The following is a 17776-nucleotide window of genomic DNA, read 5'->3' on the forward strand; positions in this document are numbered from 1 at the left end:
AAAAATATTCGCTAGATTATAAATCATTAGATAAATTTGCTTTGCAAATTAATGAATAGATTCTCTCAATGTTGCTGATGAGAAATTTATTTCTTTGATCTTTTCTTGCATTAAGTTGTGATCTTTAAATGTTTATTCTTTCATATGGCCTCCACTTGGACAATTGACTCCATTTATGTTCCATTTGTTTATTGCAAAGTTCTGTCAATCTAATTTTATCGGTTCCTTAGTGCAACCGTCTCAGTTCTAATTATCAGAGTTTCAAGTGGAACTCCACTTAGATCAGCTGTTCACTGCAACTGTCTGAGTTCTCTAAAGATTCCTTTAATTGATTGCACTGCTTTGTTAGTACTAAATTGTTTCTAAAAATGCTTTTATTTTATTGGAATTGCCAATATTAAGGATTCTTACCTGATAGTATAAAGCACTGACAGTATAAAGCACTTGTTCTTCCAGTTAGGGTAAATTGCTAGCTTTAAGTAATTAAATTCTACGACCAAACACTTTGGACAATGAGAATATACACATACTGGAAATATTTGGCTCAGGCAGTTTGTGTGGAGAGAGAAACAGGTTTCCTATTTCAGCTCCGTGACCTTGTGTCAGAACTGTAAAGTGTTCAGTTCTGATCAAAGGTTATTGACCTGAAATATTAAACCTGTTTCTCTCTTCACAAATACTGCCAGATCTCCAGACCTGCTGAGGATTTCCAGTGTTTTCTGTTTATTTCAGATTTCCAGCATCTGAAGTATTTGTCTTTTGAGACAAAAGATGGACCCGGAGGCACTATCAAAGCCAGCAGCAGAATCGTAATCGGGGAATTCAGAATATAATTAAACATCACAACAAAACCATCATAGATACTGTCACTAAACACTTCATCAATGACCAGCTCACCACTGTCCAGTTAGATTTCTGTTAAAACCACTTGGCTCTAGTCTCTCATGACTGCTTTAATCCAGACATGTATGCAAGATCTGAGTGACAAGGAGATTTAAAGCACAGACTTGGGTGTAGGCCCACTACATTCTATTGATTGCAGCTCAAAAGGAGCTGGAGTAAAACTAAGATTAAAAGATGTTCAAAAAGGTGGACATATACGTTTTTAAAAAATCTTCAACTATCTGCCTCACCTTTGGCACCACCACAGCCAAGTCCATCATTTTCAACATCAGCCCTTTTAACACCATCTCCAAGAGCAGACCAGAGACTGGGTAGCCTGCAATGTGTGGCTCACCACCTGATCTCTTGGACACTTTGATATACAAGGCTCAAATATTGGATTGTGATTAAATACCCACAGCTTGCCCAGCTGGGTGTATCCCAAGCTCGACACCACCTAGGACAGAGTAGGTTGCTTGATTGTCATAGCTGCCACTGGACTGTATCCATTCTCTTAATGTCCAACAAACTGCACCTGCAGTGTATGTTCTACAGGTTGCATATGGAATATTTGCCTTGCCTTTATTAGCTGAGGCATAGAATATATGAGCAGGGAGATTATGTTGGAGCTGTATAAAACACTAGTTAGGCCACAGCTGAAGTACTGTGTGCAGTTCTGGTCACCACACTATAGGAAGGATGTGATTGCACTGGAGAGGGTGCAGAGGAGATTCACCAAGATGTTGCCTGGGCTGGAGCATTTCAGCTATGGAAAGAGACTGGATAGGCTTGGTTGTTTTCCTTAGAGCAGAGAAGACTGAGCAGGGACCTGATAGAGGTGTACAAAATTATGAGGAGTGTAGATACGAAGAAACTTTTACCTTTAGTGGCGGTGTCAGTAACCAGAGGGCATAGATTTAAGGTAAGGGCAGGAGGTTTAGAAGAAATTTGAGGAAACACTTTTTCACTCAGAGGGTGGTTGGAATCTGGAACACACTGCCTGAGGGGGTGGTAGAGGCAGGAACCCTCAACAGTTAACATATTTAGATGAACACTTGAAACACCTTGGCATACAGGGCCATGGGCCAAGTGCTGGAAAATGGGATTAGAATAGATAGGTGCTTGATGGCCAGCACAGACACGATGGGCCAATGGGCTGTATCACTCTATGACCTGCCAGGTTCACTTTGACAACATCTTGCTTGCCTGCAACTTTCACCGTGAAAGATAAGACTACAATTTGGCGAACGCTATCACCAAGTTCCACAATTTCTGACATTGATGTATGTCGCTGTTGATTCACCTCTCCTAGGTCAATATCCTAGAATTCCCTGTAACATCACTGGGAACACCATCATCACGAGGATTGCAAAAGCTGGACCAGGCCTACCACTACTTCAGGTTAAATAGGGATGGATATTATTTTTGCCTACCAGGCAACATGCACATCACATTATAGTATATAACATTTTCTGCAGACAAAAAGCTCATTGGCCCCACCTGGCACTTAAACACCAGCATAGACCAAATGAGACACCTCCCTTGCGACCTCTTCTAACCCTATCAACACATCTTCCTCTTCCTTTCTACCCAGGCTTGTCTAGCTTCCCCATAAATATAGCTGTGACATTTGTCGCAAAATCACTGTGGTAACAAGCTCCATGTGCTCATCACTATCTTGGCAAAGTTGTTTCTTCTGAATTCATTATTGGATTTATTCGTGATAACCTTACACTTACCTCTGGTTTAGGTTTTCCCCCCAAAATGGAAACCGTTTTTCTGTCTACCCTTTCAAAACTCTTCATAATCTTCGTGATCTCTTTTAGATCACTACCTTGGCCTTCTCTTTGCTAGAGGAAAGAGAACCAGCCTGTTCAATCACAGCAATGTTTTATGTAGACAAACTCCTTTATAAGTGTGAGCATGGAAACGGTTGACAGAAGTGTTGCAGGCAGTTCAAAAGAGATTCACTAGGCTGATTCCTGTGATTAAGGGGTTGACTTATCAAGATTGGCTAAAAAGTGTGATAGGAAGGGACAGAAAATATAATCACATGAGTGTAGCAGAATGAGGAGAAATGGTAATAAGTCAAAGCTTAAAGCTCTTTATCTGAATGCATGCAGCATTTGTAACAAAATAGATGAGTTGACGGCACAAATAGAAATATATGGATATGACTCGATAGCTATTACAGAGATGTGGTGACCAAGACTGGGAACTCGATATTCAAGAGTACTCGACATTCTGGAAAAATAGGCAAAAGGAAAAGGAGGTGGGGTTGCTTTGTTAATAAAGGAAGGTATCAGTGGGGTGGTGAGTAGTGATATAGGTGCAATAGATTGTGATGTGGAATCAGTTTGGGTGGATTTGAGGAATAGCAAGGGGAAGAAGTCCATAGGCAGGAGTCATCTATAGGCCGCTGAAGAGTTGCCTCACTGTAGGACAAAGTATAGATCGGGAAATAATTGAGGTGTGTAAGGAGGGCGCTACAGTTGTCATGGGTGATTTTAATCTGCATATTGACTGGACAAATCAGATTGGCAGGGGTAACATGGAAGATGAATTTGTAGAGTGCATCAGGGATTGGGTCTTAGAGCAATACATTGCAAAAACTACCCAAGGACAGGCTGTTTTAGACCTAGTAATGTGTGATGAGGTAGGATTAATTAGAGGTCTCATAGTTAAGCATTCACTGGGGATAGCGATCACATGATTGTAGAATTTCAAATTCAGTTTGAGGACGAGTAACTCTGGACTCAAACCAGTGTCTGCAAATTAAATAAGGGCAATTAAAGAGGTATGAAGAAAGAGTTGTCTAAAGCGGACTGGGAAAATAGACTAAGGGGAAGGTCAGTGGATGAGCAGTGGCAGATATTTCATAAAGCTCAGCTAAAATTTATCCCAATCAAAAAGAAGGACTTGAGAACCCATGGTTAACAAAGGCAGTCAAGGAGAGTATCCAATTGAAGGCGAAGGCATACAAACTGGTGAAAACTAGTGGTAGGCCAGAGGATTGGGAATTTTTTAGGAACCAACAACGGATGACTAAAAAGCTAATAGAAGGAGAAAATTGATTATGAAAGTAAATTGGCAAGAAATATAAAAACAAACGTCAAGAGCTTCCACAGGTATATGAAAAGAAAGAGTGGCTAAAGTGAGCATGTGATCCTTGGAGGGTGCAACTGGAGAATTGATATTGGGGAACAGGGAAATGGCAGATAAGTTTAAACCAATATTTTTCATCAGCTTTCACGTTGGAGAACACTTTTAACACCCCTAAGATATCAGGATAAGCGAGGGGCTGATGGGAGGATAGATCTTGTAACAGTCTCTATCATAAGGGACAAAGAATTTGACAAACTAATGGGACTAAAGGCAGACAAGTCACAAGGACCTGATGGCCTGCATCCAAGGGTTTTAAAGGAAGTGGCTGCAGAGATAGTGGAGGCATTGGTCAAAATATTCCAGAACTCACTGGATTCCAGGAGGATCCTAGCAGATTGGAAAACCGCTAATGTGACTGTTCAAGAAGGGAGGGAGACAAAAAGCAGGAAACTATACGCCAGTTAGCCTAACATCTGTCATTGGGAAAATGCTGGAATCCATCGTTAAGTTAGAAATAGCGGTACATTTAGAAAAGCTTAATGCAATCAAACAGTCAACATGGTTTTGTGAAAGAGAAATCATGTTTGACAAATTTGCTGAAGTTCTTTGAGGATATAACTAGCTGAGTTGATAAAGGGGAACCATTAGATGTAGTGTATTTGGATTTCCAGAAGGCATTCGCTAAGGTGCCACATAAAAGGTTATTGCAGAAGATAGGAGCTCATTGTATTAGCATGGATTGAGGATTGGTTAACACAGAAAAAAGTCTGGATTAATGGGCCTTTTTCAGGTTGGAAAGATGTAACTAGTGGAGTGCCACAAGGATCAGTCCTAGGGCCTCATTTACTATCTATACTAATGATTTGGAGGAGGGGGCAGAGTGTAATGTATCCAAATTTGCTGACGATACAAAAATAGGGAGGGCTTGTGATGAGGACATAAGGAATCTGCAAGGGGATATAGGTAGGTTGAGTGAGTGGGCAAAAACTTGGCAGATGGAATTTAATGTAGGAAAGTGAGAGGTCATGCACTTTGGTAAGAAGAATCAAAAGGCAGACTATTATTTAAATGGGGAGGGACTTCAAAAAAGTGAAGCACAGAGGGATCTGGGTGCTCTTGTGCATGAAATTCAAAGTTAGCATGCAGATGCAGCAAGTAAGTAAGATGGCAAATGGAATTTTGGCCTGTATTTCTAATGGGTTGGAGTTTTAAAATAGGGAAGTCTTATAACAACTGTGCAGGTTGTTGGTGAGGCTGCATCTGGAGTACTGTGTGGTTTTGGTCCCTGTATTTAAAGGATATCCTGGCATTGGAGGCAGTTCAAAATAGATTCACTAGGCTGATTCCTGGGTTGAAGAGGTTGACTTATCAAGGACAGCTAAACAGGTTAGGCCTTTATTCATTATATTTTAGAAAAATGAGGGGTGACCTTATTGAAACATACAAGATTCTGAGGGGGCTTGACAGAATAGACGTTGAGAAGAGATTTCCATTAGTGGGGGAGTCTCGAACTCGGGGACATAGTTACAGAATAAGGGGACACTTATTTAAACTGAGATGCGAAGGAATTTCTTCTGAGGTAGTAAATATCTGGAATTCTCTACCCCAGAGAGTTGTGGAGGCTAGATCACTGAAGGTATTTAAAGAGGAGGTAGATAGATTTTTTGAAATATTAGGGAGTTGAGGGTTATGAGGAGCTGGCATGAAAGAGGAGTTGAGACCTGAAGCAGATCAGCCAAGATCTTATTGAATGGCAGGGCAGGCTTGAGGGGCTGAATGGCCTCCTGCTCCTATTTCTTATGAAGGGAACCAAATTGATCCTGAGCACTACAAGAAGCAGAATAACTCATGGAAACAACTCAAATTATAGTTGCCAGCCAGGAAGCATATTTAACAATGCACAAGCATTTTATTTCATTTCTAAAAGTTTCTAGCTGTTTATCTGAAATTTATTGTATTATTTTTGAAGTTTGGAGATAGGCACAAGAATTACAAAGACAGTGTAATTAAGCCTTTAACCTGTAATTAAAATCATTTACAGCAATTATACCCAGGAAGATCTTGCTGTGAGGAAATTTGTAAATTGTTTTGGCTCCATCTTTTGTGAAAGAGAATGTTGAAAGATTTAATGAGGAGCCTGAACAGTTTCTGATTTTTTTTTTACTCAACTGATTTAATTTTTTTTTTTGCAGATGCTGCAACAGCAGCAACAACTGTTACAGCAGCAGCAGCAACAACAAGCTCAGTTCACAAACCCAGAGACTCCTGGTTATGTGGGATTTGCCAATCTTCCTAATCAGGTGCACCGTAAATCTGTGAAGAAAGGTTTTGAATTCACACTCATGGTAGTCGGTAAGTGTGGCTTACTGATTTCCCTTGACGAGTTTTCAGTGTTTTTGTAAAACTTCATCACCCTCTTCTCTGCGTGTTGGGGATGTGCATGTGTGTAAAAATGTTTTTTGTAGAAATGGTGTATCATATTGCAAGACCCGAAAGTGTTGAGACTCATTGTGGAGTTGGACCATCCCTTGTGTCAGCTTTAATTCCGAATAAAGCTTTTGTAAGGATAGTGCTATTCAAGGTGGATCTCCTTTGGCATTGCTCACTGATCTGGGGACAATAGTGTTAAACCACAGCAACGCTATTATTTAACAGTTAATCTCCTGTAAAGATGTTCTGGACAAGAAATTGAGATCAGAAGGACAGACATATAAACAACTACATTTAAATCTTGCCCACGGCTTATGTTTAAATCTACCTTTTCTCTTCGCTTTCTCCTTCCTTTGTTCCTTCCCCAGAACCCATTACAGGGTAGGTAGTTGTTGAAGGGGAGGGGGCAGAGTGGAGATGGCAGTCAATACAGATTCAGAATTTGAGATATATAGGTTTGTTATAACATGGAATAAGAGTGTAGTACATTTAGATTTCCTTATTAGGTATAATTGCTGCTTCATACAGAACTTGCACCATTTCATTTAAGGAATATAGCTTTTGAAAAATAAAGAAAACCTGCACAGTGCAATTAATTTACTTTTATTTTACGTGGAATTAAATAGTTTGTAACTTCTGTGAAATAACTCATCCACTTGGAGCTGAAAAGTTTTGAATGCACTTTTCTTTGCAACTGCTACCTTTTACTACATAACCTTAGGCCGACTAAACATAAATCAATAATACTATGCACAAATTTAGTTTATACATTTTAGCTGGTGGTATGCCCTACATTGTTTTTTAAAATGCAATATAAGTATTTTATGTGGCAGAGGATGCAGTGAAGAGCTGTGCATGTGGCAGCGATGTGTAGAATGTTCTGTAGCTATCAATGTGGTGCCTGGTTCGCAACTCCAACACTGGCTAATCTTTCATTTTCTCAATCTTCCTCCTTTCTTTGTCTGTTCTGGTTAGGTATGACATGATTCCAGCTATTAATGAATCGGATCTCGGCAGGGAGCTGGCAATGCTGTGATCCACACAGATCACCTTGCAATGGGAACTTGACTTCCAACACTTTTATTTACATTTAATAGTGAGTGTGGAACAGAGGCAAAAGCTAGGGAGAAGGATGCAGCTGAAAATTAACCTTGCAGGGAGGAAGAAATACATTGTGTGGCTTGAGAGTTTGTCAGGTCCATGACAAGAGTTGAGAGACAATGCCACAGGTGTGCTTTTGTGGGAATGGAGGTTGGGAAGCTGGGCAGTGAAGTCACTGCTAGAAGGAATATAGCAGATATCTAGAGCACTTAGCCTATGTCCTACATGTATAGCGAGGTGGCACATGTGCTGAACCAAAAGAAAAAGATCTGAGTAAAGATTAAAGAACTGAGCTCTCTGGATATAAGTCCTAGGCTTTTGAGAGATTAGGCCTGGTTTAAAGTATTGACAACTGGTAAGGCAGTCCCTTGGGAGTTGCATGCATTGCTTATAAGAAGGTTGGGAGCTCACAGGGTTTTCAGAGCTTATGCAGCAGAGCATAAATGCCTAGGATTACATAGAACTTAGTGAAAAACCACCCACTGATTCAGCTCAGCTATGCTAACCTCACATTTATCTGTTGAATTTCATTGCCACTTGACTGCCCAGTCTGCAAGTTTTCTATATCGGTGTTTGTCTTTGATTACTAATCATAATCTTGTCTGTCCGAAATTCAGTCCTGAGATTCCAAGATTGTAATATATAATTGTAGCAGGAGCTAAACCCTGCATCTAAACCAGAAATCACTGATGTAATCACTAGATGCCGGGAGAAGAAATCACCAAGTAATATCAAGATTAGCTGTGTTATAAAATAAAATCGTAATTCCTATTTATGCACAGTGTAACTTCCCCTACATAGTTTCTTAAAATGCATTAAGGTTTGGTATAACATCAGCTTCATTCTATAATGTCTTTAATTGAGTAGTGTCAGTTATGGGCAATTTAGTATTGTGGACTCAAGGACCATGCAATATACTTCATATTGACTTGATGTCAAATCTTGCATTTACCAGTAAGGAGCTCCAAGTGGACTGACATGGATTTGGAAATAGCCAACAGTTTTTATACAATACTCCACACAGCCCAACATAATTGCAATTTTAGCATTTGAAATTGTTTTTGACTGTATATTTTCACACTCTTGATTTCCTTCTCTCAAACTGGATGAAGTTGTAAATCTTAAGTTTTCCCAACGAGTCGGCATCTGAGGTCAAATACATTAGTTAATACAGAAGGCTGGGGGTTATCTGTTTTCATGTGATTGTTTTCTATGCAGGTGAGTCTGGCCTGGGAAAATCAACATTAATTAACAGCCTCTTCCTGACTGACCTCTACCCTGAGAGAGTTATCCCTGGAGCTGCAGGTATGGTGTTGGGGGATGAATTTTTTTTTATAACTGTTCTTAATATTGCTTGAACAGTGCTTGAACTGGGATATATGAGTCACAGATATAGCATCTAATTTGTTAATTTAGCTTCTTGAGGATGGAGGGGGTCTCTTCTCATTAGTTGTCATGACTGTTGAGGTTGGTGGCTAGATCACTGTGTTGGCAGGGTACGTTGTGGTAAATATTGCCAGAAATGGTATTTCTTCAGCTCCAAGCAGTAGCAAGTCAAACTTGTCCTTCAGTGGTATGATTTGAGTGCAGGTCTTCATGTTGGCACAGAGAAGAGATGTATTTTCTAGCAGTTGAGCTGTGTTGACCTTATTTTGGGGTGGTGGAACTCACTTTCCAGTGGGTTAGGCCAAAAAACATAGCCTTCTCTAGAATTGCAGGACATGTCATGGCCCCTGCCTCTTGGACCATGGTCCAGAATGGCTGAATGCAGGGGCAGCAGAATATATGGAATAAGGTAACCTTTTGGCTCAAGTTCCTCCAGCATTTATCTGTGAAGGAATGAAGTTTAGGTAGAGTGTAATAAACACTAAATATGTGATCTTGCTTTGCTGAGAGTCTGTTTTTGTACCTCTTGCCATTCTTCCTCTCCTCCTCACATGTGGCTCTTTTCAAGCTTTCCATTGGATTTTTGGACTTGGGATGAGCATAACCAAAGATTGTGGGACAGTTGTTTATGCATCTTGAGTTTGCAGTACAGGTCATGCAGGGAGAAGTGAAATTTATCATCTCATAACCTGGCCCATGTGCAATATCCCGTGCTACAGAAAGGCAGGATGTGAGCTTGTACCCATTGTGCTTCATCTGGCTACTAATGCCAGCTGTGACATTGAGCTTGGGAGCAAGTATGTACTCACAAGGAGGAAGGAAGAGTAAAAATGACACCACCATCCCTAAAACCACCACACCCCGGTCACTTTTAAACATATCTGTGGCTTTTTGACAAATTTGGTGGGGATCCCAGAGCAGGCCTCTGTCCACCCTCCAAGCTGGAGATGATGTAGCGTCTCAGGAAGGAGCTAAATTGGGATGTCTCACTTGCCAAGTTACGTAAACCCTATCACATTTGGAAAAATCCAAAGTGTGTTGCTGACGAAACACCGATTTGATCTCACCATGCCTCACAAATACATGTCTTTATTTCAGAGAAAATTGAGAGAACAGTCCAGATTGAGGCTTCGACTGTAGAGATTGAAGAGCGTGGTGTGAAGCTGCGTCTGACTGTAGTTGACACACCAGGATATGGGGATGCCATTAACAGCCAGGACTGGTATGTTAACCTGTTGTAAATTGCAATTGGAATGGGTTTTGTGATCCCATTTTTAACAAACAAGTGTAAGGCTTGTTTAACCTTTGGATTCTAGCATTTTGTTAGCTGAGCAGTCCTATTAGTGTAGCAAAAGTCTGCATATAGAGGAGCATTTGCTGCCACTTTTAATGGCTTGTATATCTGCACACAAAAGGTGCCTCTGATCTGCTGATCCATTACATACTTTACTTTTTATAAAACATGTTGCTTTCCAAAATTACTGTACTTGCATTTTTCTACATTGAGCTGCACTTGATATTTGTCCTAATCTAGTTATTCTGTTTACCTGTAGGCAGTCTTTCACAAATTGACAGACCCTTCCCTCTAATATTCGTTGTGAATGGCAGTGCATTTTAGTACTTCTCTAATTTTGTGTAGTAATAAAGTACAAGCTACTTGTAACAATTGTGTATCATAGAAAAGTCTTCATTTCAAAATTATTGTCATATACAGTATTTTTCCTTTCTTGCCTTTTATAGCCAAATAGGTGTGGTGCAAAATTGCCTATTGCAGACCATCTGAGATGGTTCACCTTTATGCCTGGTCTAAAGAATCTTATCTGCCCTCGGATATTACTGCTACTCATTTCCTTTTAGCCAAGTGGTGGAGGATAGCACTGGGACAAAGTTTTATTCAGTCTTGTATTATTTGCAGAGTGCAACATTACAAGCTTATAACTCCTACCTCAACCACACCACAATTTCAATAATTATGTCACTATATGTGCTCAAATGAAGCCCAGTTAATGCCCACTACCTGCATACAAGTGAACAATTAATATACAACTAATAACTGCCTATATGAAGTACAATTGAAATTCCAGTGAGCGCTGCACATGTTCAATGCACGTTGGCTTGTACTTTCTTCCAGTGCATTGGGGTCTGGGCCCGTGCACCAGCTGAGTTTGGGCCAACAGCAATGCCATCATATTGGAAAAACAAGGTAACTTTGGTTTAAGAAACATTCTATATGGTGTGGCAAATGTCAGTGTGTAATTTCATTAGAATCAATATACACTGCAAACCCTTTGTGATTTGAGAAGCAGTGTGATGTGACTTCATGAATCAGGAGAGGGCTTCTGAAACTTTGCATCTCAACTTTTCTGACAGGTAGGAATTACTGATTAACTAATTGTTGTCCAACCTGTAGGCTGTGTCCGCATAGGCTAACTATGGTGCCTGTACTCTGCTGCTAGCTGACTGCAATGTTGTGGTGATGCTGGTTGGAAGTGATGAAGGGGCTAGACTGTAGACCTGTACACCAACTGCAGTTTCTTGCTGGCAAATCCTTTTACAGGGGAAACCAGTTTTTCAAAATCAAAACTTACAGAATCTGAACAAATAATTCTGGCCACACTTCCACAGTTAGGCTCTGTTTTCTGTGGTGTCCTGTACATTTTAATTCCTTTTAAATAATTGTTTACATTTTAAATCCTTTTTTATAATGTCAATTTTTGACTTTGCAGTGCCTCACCTGCAGTCAGATTGTGGTGTTTTTCTGCCACTGTTATGTCTGGTGAATTCAAGGGCACAAGTTTGTGACTGATTCAGGCCTGTTGCTTCTGTGGATAGCAAATGCAATGATGAATAATTGTTGCTTGTGACTAACATAAACCACTAGCAGATGTATGTAATGCAGATATATGCAGTGGTGAGAATCTTTTTTGGTGAGTGACACATGCTTGTGGTGGCTGGCAGCTGCAGCGCAATTGCAGATATCTGTCCTTGCTAACATTGGCATTGTCATAGGCCATACTACCTGCAGCTTGTGGCAGCTTGATATTGGGATTGCTGGAGTAAAAATTGAAATTAATAATGCTTGGCATACTGAGTAATAGGTTCAAAGAATTGCTGCGGTATTCTGCAATTGCCCCTGCAGATGCCGTATAAAACTCTTTGATTGCTAGTTGAAGATTTGCTTGTCCCAGTCCAGCCTATTGATTTGTTTTTTCTGACCTTTCTCAGCTTTAAGACAATTATTTCATACATTGATGAGCAGTTTGAGCGGTACCTGCATGATGAAAGTGGATTAAACAGACGCCACATTATTGATAACCGGGTTCATTGCTGCTTTTATTTCATCTCTCCTTTCGGCCATGGGTAAGCATGGTTATCGTTTCAATGTCGTGAAATAATTTGGTAACAGTTGTCATGGGAAGCACTCTGAATAAAGAAAAGGAGTGGCTCACAGTCATTGCAGTGTTTCTGTGCTTCAAATTATTGACTGGCCTGAACTACCAATTGGGCAGAAAGTGGCTTGCAATGATGCATCCAACCTCTGGTTGGAATTAAGAAACTAGCTCATGTGACTGCTGATACCAAGCTTTTTGGGTAGTTGGGGTGGTTGTGGTTGTCTGGTCAATAAGCTTCCTGAACTGAGAGTGAAAGAGTCTGTTCTGTCCTTAAAATTCAGTTTTTAATATTTATTTCTATTTGTTATAGTTTTTCCTTTGTTTGCTTTCTCTCCCTTTCAATCTACCACGCATAACCTGAGCTTGCCTGTGTTTCTTATTTAATTATGACCCACATGAATAATGCTTAAGATTGCCTATCAGCAAACTCTTCCAATTATCTGTTGTAGGATCATAAAATGATTACAGAAGGAGGCCATTCAGCCAGTTGTCTGCGTTGGCACTTTGCAAGAACAATTCACATAGTGCCACTTTTCTGCCTTTTCCCCCACAGCCCTGCAATTCTTTCAGCTTCAGATAAACCATCTCCTTTTTGATTACTGAAAGTTTGAATCTGCCTCCACCACATTCTCAGCTAGTGCATTCCAGATCCTAACCTGCTACATTTTTAAAACAAAATTATCCTCCTGTTGCCATTACTTTTGCCAGTCACCTTTAAATTAGTGTCCTTTGGTTCTCAATCCTTCTGCCAGTGGGAGCAGAGTTTTCCCTACCTACTCTGCCCAGACCCCTGATGATTTTGAATATCTCTGTCAAATCTCTCTCAACCAAGGAGAACAACTCCAGCTTCTCCGATCTATCTATGTAACTGAAGTTCCTCAACACTGAAACCATTCTTGTGAATCTTTTCTGCACCCTCTCTAATGCCTTCACATCTTCCCCAAATTGTGGTGCCCAAAACTAGACACTACTCCAGTTGAACCAATGCTTTATAAAGATTCATGCTAAGATAGTTGTTTGGTAGTACAGAATTTGAGTATTGCTAAAAAAAAGTTTTTGTTTCAAAGTCTTGCACTCAGGGCAATTTGCAAGAAAATGCCAATGCCGGGAAACAACAAATTTATAATGTATGAGAAGAGAGTACAAATTGTTTGGCAAGTGGACTCTGGTAGAGGCATTGCCATGGAGAATGCACCAGTTGATGGTGACTGATGGTTAACTGTCAAGCATTGTTTGTAATTCTGGTCAAGACATTGCCCTAGAGAATGAACCAGTGTATGGCTGTCATTTGGCGCAATGTGTCTGCATGTTATTTCTATCTGCAATGACAGAATTTTGTTGTTTCCCCTGACATTGGCATTTTCTTGCAAATTGTCCTGAAAAGCTTTGACAAAAAGTCCTTTTTTCAGCAAGATTCATGATAAGTTTGTCACTTTTGTACTCTAGAGTACAAACATGACAGAATTTATAAAGCCTGGGGCCCTGTATGCTGTTTTAATTGTTCTCTTAACCTGCCCTGCCATCTCCAATGATTTTTGCACATATGCCTCAAGGTGCCTCTGTTTCTGCATTTGCTTCAGTATCATACCCTTTATTTTATATTGCCTATTCCCATTATTCCTATCAAAAGAATCACTGCTCTGCATTAAATTTCGTCTGCCCAATTCCATCAATCAGCTTGTCCTTCTGAAGTTTAATACTATCCTTCACACAGTTCACAATACTTCCTAGTCTTGTATAATGCATAAATTTTGAAATTGTGCCCTGTACGCCACTGGGGTTCATTAATATAAATCAAGAGGAGCAAGACTGCTAACAGCGACTTCTGGGAGTTCCACTATAAATCTTCCTCTAGTCCAAATAACAACTGTTCACGATTACTGTTTCCTGTCGGTCAGCCAATTTTGTATCCATGTTGCGTCTTTCCCTTTTATTCCACAAGCCCTAATTTTGCTCACACGTCTGTTGTGCAGCACTTCATCAAATTGTGTTTGTTTTTTTTAGACTGAAGCCCCTGGATGTGGAGTTCATGAAGGCTATACATAATAAAGTGAACGTTGTTCCTGTCATTGCAAAGGCAGACACCCTTACACTGAAGGAAAGAGAGAGGCTCAAAAGAAGGGTAGGCACAGTAACCAGTATGCTCACTAAAATTTCAGACTAAAATTTTGGAGCTCTATTACCAGTGAAAACTTAATATAGGGCAATGATGTCTCATACAATCTTGGGGTTGCCCCCTTCCTGTCACTTGCCTTTTTGTAATCTTGCTATTTCATGCGTCTCTTGAACTTTCATTTGTGATTTGCCTGGGATGTTAAGACCTCAGGCAGAGCCTTCTGCCTGGCAAGTGGGTGGGGTCTACTCAGTACTTTGGCCTCGTAGTTTTATTTCTCTTTATGCTGTGTTACACTGAGTAACTGCTCCAAGTGAATATGATTAAATCAGGAACTTAATATGCAGGAAATCAGACGCACAGACCTGTGTCCTGTCCATTGGTGCAATGTGCTGCACTCTGTATTTCAATATTTCAATCAGCTGCTGTTTCTTGAGTTATGCTCTTCAGTTGTAAAAGATCATTCAACAGCAATCTACTTCTGAAATTTTGCTCCTGGAATTAAGCCATAGTTGGCCTGGGTTCATTTTGTGGGATACGTGTAACTGAAGTCCCTCATTCTTGGAACCATTCTCATGAATCTTTTCTTGGCCATCTCCAATGCCTTCACATCTGTTCTATGGTGTGATGTTCAGAATTAGGTACAATACTCCAGTTGGGGTCAAGCCATTATTTTATAAAGGTTCACCATAATTTGCTTGCTTTTGTGCTCTATGCCCCTCTTTATAAAACTCAGAATCCATATGCCTTTTTAACCACTGCCTCAAACCTGTCTTGCCACCTTCAGTATTTTGTGTACATTTGGCCCCAGGTCCCTCTGTTCTTGCCCTCCCTCAAGAATTCAGTGGTTTGAGAATGGATCTGTCCTGGGTGAATTGGAATCAAAGATTACAAGACAAAACTGTAATTGAGCATTGGGATGCCGTTAAAGAGATGGTTCCGGTATGGTTGGGGCACATTCCCATGAGGGGGAAAGGTAGGATATTCAAAGTCAGAATTCCTTGGATGGTGAATGACAGAGTAAGATATAACAGAAAAAGGGTGTTGCGATTATAAAAACAAAAAATGCTGGAAAAACTCAGCAGGTCTGACAGCATCTGTGGAGCAAGAAACAGTTAGTGTTACAAGTCCACATGGCTGTCCTTCATAACTTTGTTGTGATTGTTTTGGTACTGTGTCTTTAAGTTTAAGGTAAAATAAAGAGGATCCTATGATCTGTTCTGAAGTCTGTCCGACAGTAAGCCTTAGTGGCTTGATTGTTGGAAATCAAAGGAAGGCTTAGATTATTTTACTGGGAAGAAGGTGCAAGGTATTTACGCTTGGAGACAATGGCAGCAGCTTGTGTATTACGAGTGGGACTGAGAGTCTCCAAAGTCCCAGAAAAGTGTTGAGAATTTTAGGTTGTAAGCAGTTGTACATTAAACTGTCCATTTAGTCTTAAGATGAAAGAGTTGGGCTCTCAAGGATGACTAATTAGCACTTCAACCTAGATACAAGGACTATGTGATTTATGTTGCCATGAGGAAGGATGCAGAGGAAGCCATTGTACAGATCAAGTTATAGGCTTGCCCAGAATATCTCTGAATATTATTGCTTGGAGTCTGTCTGGATCTGGGAGAGAGAGCAGCTAGAGCTTTAAAAAAGTACCTCTGGTTCGCCCTGTAGGAATGTGGGTAGAAGCTTGTGCTTAGATTGAAAAGACCAAATTTGTGGGGAGTTAAAACGAGGCTGGAAGAGTTGCCAAGCTTGGGGTAGAGGGACAGTCTTCAGGAAAAGAAAGCTCACTGAAGGACAGTTCTAAGATTGCAAGTTACCAGGCTGAGAAAAGAAATGAAGAGGAATAAACCCTCAGGAGCTAAGAATCACTTGGTTTGAGTCTGGGAAAATTGAATGTCTTTGTAAAGGACAGTGTAAAGTATGTCTGTGAAGTGGTTTTTTTTTGAGTGGGCTAATAAGTAACTCTTTCGTTCTGTGGTTTAAAGTATAAGTTGCCTTCAAAGATAGTGTTTAGTTAATATCACTAGTTTTAAATCATTTGTTACAGTAAATGACTTAATGTGAAATCTTAATGTGCCATTCTTTCAGCTATTAATTGGAAGTTCACATTTCTTTTAAACATTATTGATGTCTACAGGGATCGTAGCAAGTGCATATAGCAGATATCAGATGGATAATACGAGTGAGAACCAAGCTGAATCCAGGAAGTATAGCAGGGAAGAGACAAGGGAAATTTGGGGCAAAGAGAAAGTATGAGGAGAGACTGGTAGCTAACATGAAAGGAATCCAGATGTCTTACAGGCATTTTAATAATAGACGGGTAGTAAGAGGAGGGTGTGGGGCTGCTTTGGGACCATAAAACAGACCTATGTGTGGAGGCAGTGGTTCTAAATAACTACTTTGCTCCTGTCTTTACAGCTGCCAAAGTTGTATTGAGAGAGGAGGTAGTTGAGTGGAGTGGGCTAAAATTTGATAAAGGGTAGATATTAGGCTTGCTGTACTCTAGTTGATAGGTCACCAGGACCAGACGGGATGCATCCAAGGATGCCGAGAGAAATTGATGTAAGTTGTGGAGGTATGGGCTATAATTTTCCAACTCTCCGGAGCTACAGGAGTGGTGCCAGAGGATAAAGGTTATAATGATCAACCCAGCAACTACCAGCCAGTTAGTTTAACCTTGTTCTTGGAAAAACTTTTTGAAATGATAGTACAAGGCAAAATTAACAGTTGGTCAAGGGTGGATTAATTGAAGAGCACCAGAACAGATTTGTTCAGATAACTCATGTTTAGCAAACTTGTTTGTGCTTTTTTTGAGGTGAGAGTGTTGCTTAGGGAATGCAGTTGATGTCATGAATATAGATTTTCAAAAAGCTGTTGATAAAGTGCCACATAATAGACTTGCCAGCAAAGTTGAAGCCCATGAAATAAAAGTGACAGTAGCAACATGTATATGGAGCTGGCTGAGTGACAGGAAACAGTAGTGGTAAATTGTTTTTAGACTGGAGCAAGGTATACATCAGTGTTTCCAGCACAGGTACAAGGACCACCTGCTTTTCTTGATTATATGTTGATGGCTGAGACTTGGGTGTAGAGGGCACAATTTCAAGATTTGCAGATAAAGCAGCACATGCAATTATGAGCTCTGAGCAGGAGTCAACCTTTCAAGCCTGCTCCGCCATTCAATAAGATCATGGCTGATGTGTAGGTGAGAGGTTACAATCACCCGATATCCTTTCACTGTTGTTAATCAAGAATATATCTAGCTCTGCTTTAAAAATATTCAAAGACTCTGCTTCCAAGACCTTTTGAGGAAGAGTGTTCCAAAGACACTCAACACAAAAAAATTCTTCTCATCTGTCTTAAATGAGTG

The 17776-nt window shown here is 40.2% G+C and overlaps 1 protein-coding gene across 6 annotated transcripts in view; it reads left to right on the forward strand.

Moving 5' to 3' along the window:
- Positions 1-17776, forward strand: part of sept2 (septin 2) — a 78089-nt gene that overhangs the window by 34821 nt on the left and 25492 nt on the right. For 5 of the 6 annotated variants that reach the window (XM_041204428.1, XM_041204435.1, XM_041204420.1 and 2 more), the window contains exons 3-7: positions 6180-6339; positions 8737-8823; positions 10003-10126; positions 12130-12264; positions 14301-14418. In XM_041204428.1, the coding sequence (XP_041060362.1) occupies positions 6180-6339; positions 8737-8823; positions 10003-10126; positions 12130-12264; positions 14301-14418 (624 nt within the window). The remainder of the gene's footprint in view (positions 1-6179; positions 6340-8736; positions 8824-10002; positions 10127-12129; positions 12265-14300; positions 14419-17776) is intronic. The other variant, XM_041204455.1, reaches the window with a different exon arrangement.

This window comes from Carcharodon carcharias, chromosome 2, assembly GCF_017639515.1.
Source record: "Carcharodon carcharias isolate sCarCar2 chromosome 2, sCarCar2.pri, whole genome shotgun sequence".
Lineage (NCBI taxonomy): Eukaryota > Metazoa > Chordata > Chondrichthyes > Lamniformes > Lamnidae > Carcharodon > Carcharodon carcharias.